A 6215-nucleotide genomic window follows, 5' to 3' on the forward strand; every position below is an offset into this window, starting at 1 on the left:
ATATATAAATTCAGATCTACATAATGATTAAATTAAAAGCTGAATCAGTTATTATTTATTTATTATGATGATTATTAGACAGGAAGTGGGACAGACCACCCAGGAGTCATGATCTGAGCGTCTGGTCTCTCAGACAAAACAACTGCTTCAGTTTCTTTCCTATTGTCTTCTGTCTGTTTGAAGCTCAACATCACAGCGACATCGTCTTCCTCATTAATGTCTTCATCATTTACTAATTCCACCACCATGTGATGTGATCAAAGGCTGAAGAAGTCATGGTGGTTTCTCCTCCTCAGCTCCAGACTCAGAGAAGAACCAGAACAGATTCAACAGCTGCTGAGTGAAAAACGTCCTCGTGTTGCAGTTTATTAAAAACAACGTCCATCAAACACAAAGACAAACAGGAAGTAGCAGAAAGTTCTCAGTCCGTTTGGTTGTTGAGTCCAGGATGTGAAGCTGGTCGGAGATGAAGCAGCAGGTGTGTGTGTGTGTGTGTGTGTGTGTGTGTGTGTGTGTGAGTGTGGTTGGTCTCTGCAGGTCAGAACTTCACCACCTTGGTCTGTTTGGCTTGGACCTTCTTCACGGGGACGTGGACTTCCTCGTGGTCGGCGCTCATGTTGTTGGACAACCAGCCGACCGTCACCGAGTTGGCTGCAGGAGGAGGAGGGAGGAGGAGGGGATATGAGTGACAATTTCTCAAATCACATCTGGATTGTATTCCAAAAATTTTAAAAACAGACATTTAAAGGGATACTTGACCTAAAATCAATAATGCACCAATCATCTACTCACCGTCATGCCAAGGAAGGGTCTGGAGAACTTTCAGAGTCATCAAAACTCTTTAGGAGTTCCAGGGGGGGTCCAGCTGGTGACGGGTTTTCATATAATGGTGGTGGATAGAGTTCACTTTTGAATGGTCCACAACACACACTATGAGGGTCTAACGGCGTGTTCACACCGAATTTTTCGCGCGATAAGATTACATACAAAGTCAATGTGCAGACGCGAATGGACGCAAATTTGTGCCGGCGGCGCGAATGACGAAAAAAATATTGAACTCATGTGAAATATTCGCGCGAATGCCGCAAGTAAAAACAAATATTCCAGCTGGCAAACTCGAGCGAGTAGAGCGAGGCGAATATTTTACTCGCGCCCGGTGTGAACGCACTGTAAGGACAGAGGATGTTGTTATGATGCCATGTAAAGCCCTTTGAGATAAACTGTTTGTAAAAACGGGCTATACAAATAAAATTGCCTTGCCTATGAAACATCCAGATACCTCCATACTGCTCGTCTGTACTGACCCAAGTGTCCTGAAGCCGCCACATGGAAAAGTTGTTGGGAAAATTATAATGTGATCTCTGTTTTTATCCTTGTTGTAGCAGCAGCTCCCAGTGGCTGCGCGAGATTTGCTGTGAGATGTTCTTCCGTGTTTACATCAAACATCCAATGGTTTACAACAACAAACCAACATCTCACAGCAAATGTCTTGCAGCCAATGGGAGCTGCTGCTACAACAAGGATAAAAACAGAGATCACATTAATTCTTCCATGTGGCGGCTTCAGGACACTTGGGTCAGTACAGACGAGCAGTATGGAGGTATCTGGATGTTTCATAGTGTGTGTTTTGGACCATTCAAAAGTGAACTCTATCTGCCGCCATTATATGAAAACCCGTCACCAGCCGGACCCCCCCTGGAACTCCTAAAGAGTTTTGATGACTCTTCCCCAAACCCTTCCTTGGCATGACGGTGAGTAGATGATTGGTGAATTATCGATTTTGGGTGAAGTGTCCCTTTAAATCACATGTGGATTTTATTCCAAAAATAAGACATGTAATGCCACATCTCTCTCTCTCTCTCTCTAGAGACTCACTTGCAGCCTGATGCTCTGGACAGTCCTTCTGATAATGTTCCACTGATCCACAGACACGACAGCTGCCTCCTGCAACACACACACACACACAGGGTTCATACACATTTTAGCCTACAGGTTTCCATGACAACACGTGACCCCTTAAACTGTCAATGTGTGCATGAAATATAGGAATAAAACTATGTTAACCAAAATAAAAGCATCACCCTGACAGCTGTACATTCAGATATTGCCCCCTCGCCCCTCTATTAAATATAAACGAAGGCTCCTCTGACTTGTATCATCAGAACAGACATGTGCTGTGATTTTCAGCCTTGTATCTGTTATATTAACCCTTTACAGCAGGGAGGTGGGACAACACCTGACAGCTGAGATTATTACTACTAGTCAACAGTACCACCACCTAAAAATATTCATTCAGAAAATGCTCTATTTCTTCACCCATGTTTAATTTTACTGTAGATTAACTGCATCATCCCTCTATTTCTCTGCTCTTTGTGCTCTGTAGGGATGTAATGATATCAAAATCTCACAATACCTCAATAACAAGCCCATGGTATTTATTGCCGTATTGTAAGACATCATGATACCAAAACCTCACTGTATAATAATACTACATAAGCTCCACAGTACAATAGTTATTCCACTATCCGTAAGTCAAGAAGAATAATATTTGGTCAAAAATAAAATAATGTTGTGTGTGTGTGTGTGTGTGTGTGTTTGTACCTTGTGCGTACATTCCTTTAGGATTATCTGGACAGGCGCGGGACAGATGTCCAGTCTGACCACAGATGAAACACTTGGCGTACGGGTATTCACCTGAAACACACACACAGTTACATCGTTACAACAGGAATAACACATCTATGACCTTCATCTTCCTCCCCCTCCTCCTCCTCCTCCTCCTCCTCCCCCTCCTCCTCCTCCTCCTCCTTCATCCTCCCTCTTCATCTCTCTTCCTCCTCCTCCTCCTCTCTCCTCCTCCTCCTCCTCCTCCTCCTCCTCCTCACCCAGGGCAGGATCTACTTTAGCTCTACACTTGTGGATCTCGTGCTCGGTGGAGCCGCAGCGGTAACAGATTCCTCGGCCCATCTCCTCGTCCCTGTCGGCCTCGGGGCAGTCGGCCAGACCGTGACCGGGCTTCCTGCAGTTAAAGCACAGCTGGGGGGGGGGGGGGCAGATAGAGAGAGAGAAGTGATATATGATGTTTATAACAGGATACTTTAATCTATATTTCATTACGTCACACAAAAACCCTGAACGCCTCAAACCAAAACAAAGCAACTCAAAATATCATCATCTACGAACTTTAAGTGTTTTATTTTGACAGTTTCCTGCGTGCTTTCTGTAAGAGCCATAATTTATGGATGAATGAAGATTAAGTTTTTGAATTTCATAGTTTGTATTTAGGCGATGCATTATATGTTTAAAATTCTCCTTTAATTTGGATGGAATTGGATTTGAATTTTCTTTAATTTACTTTAAAGGGATAGTAGCATTTTTTTAAAGTGGGGTTGTATGATCTACAAAAAGCCCCTAAGTACTTTAATTGCAGTAGAAGACTCTCTGCACTCCTCCCGTTAGCAACGCCAGCCCATAATAGCCCTGCTCAGAGATACAAACATACAGTGTTGTGAACAGACCCAAAGAAACGGCCTATTTTCACGGCCTAAAAGAGGTTTTACCTGAAAAAAAATACACAGTTCCATTGTTCGCTATAATATAATTTTTTCCAGCCCCTCAAAGTGCAGGAAAAACGCAGTTTTTATTTGGACCTAACCAACTCACGTATCCCTCCGCCCAGGGTTAGCGCCCGCCAATCAGCAGTTGGTTCGGTCCAAATAAAAACTGTGTTTTTCCTGCACTTTGAAGGGCTGGAAAAAATTATATTATAGCGAACAATGGAACTGTGTATTTTTTTTCAGGTAAAACCTCTTTTAGGCCGTGAAAATAGGCCGTTTCTTTGGGTCCGTTCACAACACTGTATGTTGTAAATCTCTGGGCAGGGCTATTATGGGCTGGCGTTGCTAACGGGAGGAGTGTAGAGAGTCTTCTACTGCAATTAAAGTACTTAGGGACTATTTGTAGATCATACAACCACACTTTAAAAAATGCTACTATCCCTTTAATATTTGAGACGGATTCATCTCTTTTTTCATTCTCATAAGTTTTACCTACTCACCATGTTGCTCTTCTTGTCCGTCTGTCTCTTTATCCGTCTGTCCTCCCTCCTCTGGTCTTTCTTCAGGGCGACCGCCACCTCCTCCCTGATCTCCCTCTGCTCCTGCTCCCTCCTCCATCCTTCCCCCCATCCTCCCCTTCCTCCCTCTGCTCCTCCTCTTCCTCCTCCTCCTCTTCCTCCTCCTCGGGGCAGCTGCTGACCGCTCTGCTGCAGATACTCCAAGAAGCCGTTCACGTCCTCGCTCACGTAGTCCTTCTTCTTGTGGTTCGGCTTCGTCACCGCCGATCCACCGGGTTGAGTTCCCCTCAGGTGAGATCCGTGTTTACCTGCAGTGGGGTCACCGTAACCTCCTCCGCCTCCTCTTCCTCTCCCACCTCCTCCTCTTCCTCCTCCTCCGCCTCCTGCTCCTCTTCCTCTCCCACCTCCTCCTCCTCCTCTCAGCTGATTCCAGGGAGTGGCCTCTGATGGTTTGTGTTTGTGGACGTTGTTGGCTCTCGCCCACCTCGTCATGGCTGCACACTGTGGAGAGGAAACACAAGATTTAAAGAGACGGTTCAACATTATAGTCAGATCCTCTCATAGGTTCGTTACCTTTAATCGTCGGTGCAAGCTGTTTTTAGAACGGCAGAGCAGAGCCGTGAGCTGCTCAGAGCTACGCTACGGAGGCTCATTATGGGATTTCTTGGTTTCCCTCATCATCAAACTCATCAAATACACAATCCAACAACTCCACAACGCTCTGGTGGACAAGTTGTGACCTGCACATTCACCACGCTATGAGATAATAACACAACGTTACCACACAGAGTTGTTTTAGAGGGAAATACAGCCGGAACTACATTCCAGACACGGCTGCTGGGCGGAGGGATTTCAATAGAGAAAGTAGTTAAGAGTATTTGCTTCATGTGTCGTAATGTTACATTCTACGTGATTATTTCATAGCGTGGTGAATGTGCAGGTCACAACTTGTCCACCAGAGCGTTGTGGAGTTGTTGGATTGTGTATTTGATGAGTTTGATGACAGAAACTTGGAAATACCGTGCGTCGCCGTTCGTTGCAGCTGGCGTCTCTGCCCCACCGATCTCAAAACAACATGCACTGACAGTTTAAGGTGATTTCACAGGATGGAGGAGCTGTCACCTTCTCAGCCAGACTGGAACCAGTTACATTTAAGAATTACTGTGAAAACTGGGTTGATTTTGTGTCACCATTGCCAGCAGATTTTGTGCAATAAGGAAACTGTGAATTATAGAGCCCCTTGGTTCAAACTACAAACTTTATTTATTCATTGTTCATTTATTTAGTTTCTAGTGTATTACCCTCCAAAAGAAGAAAAGGGACTCTAGGGAAGGTTTTCTTCATATTTTACTTCTTATTTACTCTAATTTATGATGAACTATGAGTTTATGCTGGTTTTTATCACAATGTTTACATCCTATCAACATAAAATACATCAGCTACTGTATCCGGGAGTGGACAAACCTCCTCAAATGACCGTATAAACGTATTTATCTTCGCGTAATTAGCTTCTGTTAGAAATGTAGAAAAGGAGTGAAGCTTCCGAAACATTGTTAGGAAACATTAGTTTATCAAACATTCACGTTTATGACGTTTTTCCATTTAAAAACATGTTAGCATGTCGGCTAGCAGCTAGCTTAGCTACTCCACCTGACGTTACGTGAGTACGTCACAGAAACCTCGCGCGCTGATCTAAACCGGAAGAGACGACGGGTGTTTAAACTTTAATGTCGCTCCTACAGAATGAACAGTTTAAAAGAACATGACAGAAAACGGAGAGAAACTTCACCTGGAGAAACTCCTCGCTCTGCTTCAGTCCAACATGTGTTTCTATTGTTACCGGAAGTGCTGCTCACGCTTCTTCTTCTTCCTCTTCGTTGTGTTGATTCGCAGCAGAAAAGCTCCGCAGCGCCTCCAACCGCAGCGTCTGCGCCATGACAGCATGGTTCAGTCTGAAGCATAGACTGTATGGTCTGAAGGTGGAAACTACACAATCAGCTGAAAGTTGAAGGTAAAAGAATCAAATCAACTTTAAAATGAGACTTTATCCAACTGCAACTGTGACTTTTTTTTTTATTAAAACAAAAGTTTGGGCACCCTGCTTAAATCGTATTATATAACACTTCTTAAAATGTTTTTG

The 6215-nt window shown here is 44.0% G+C and overlaps 1 protein-coding gene across 1 annotated transcript; it reads right to left on the minus strand.

The window, feature by feature from the left end:
- Window positions 1-317: 317 nt before the first annotated feature.
- On the minus strand, window positions 318-5920 carry zcchc9 (zinc finger, CCHC domain containing 9). The gene is made up of 6 exons (XM_083983672.1): window positions 5865-5920; window positions 4058-4576; window positions 2886-3036; window positions 2602-2694; window positions 1876-1944; window positions 318-651 (listed from the first exon to the last, which is right to left on the minus strand). Exons 2-6 carry the CDS (start codon window positions 4565-4567, stop codon window positions 539-541), a joined length of 936 nt encoding a protein of 311 aa, XP_083839798.1. The 5' UTR covers window positions 4568-4576; window positions 5865-5920; the 3' UTR covers window positions 318-538.
- Between the last annotated feature and the right edge of the window lie 295 nt (window positions 5921-6215).

Source organism: Trachurus trachurus, assembly GCF_905171665.1.
Source record: "Trachurus trachurus genome assembly, chromosome: 12".
Classification (NCBI taxonomy): Eukaryota; Metazoa; Chordata; class Actinopteri; order Carangiformes; family Carangidae; genus Trachurus; species Trachurus trachurus.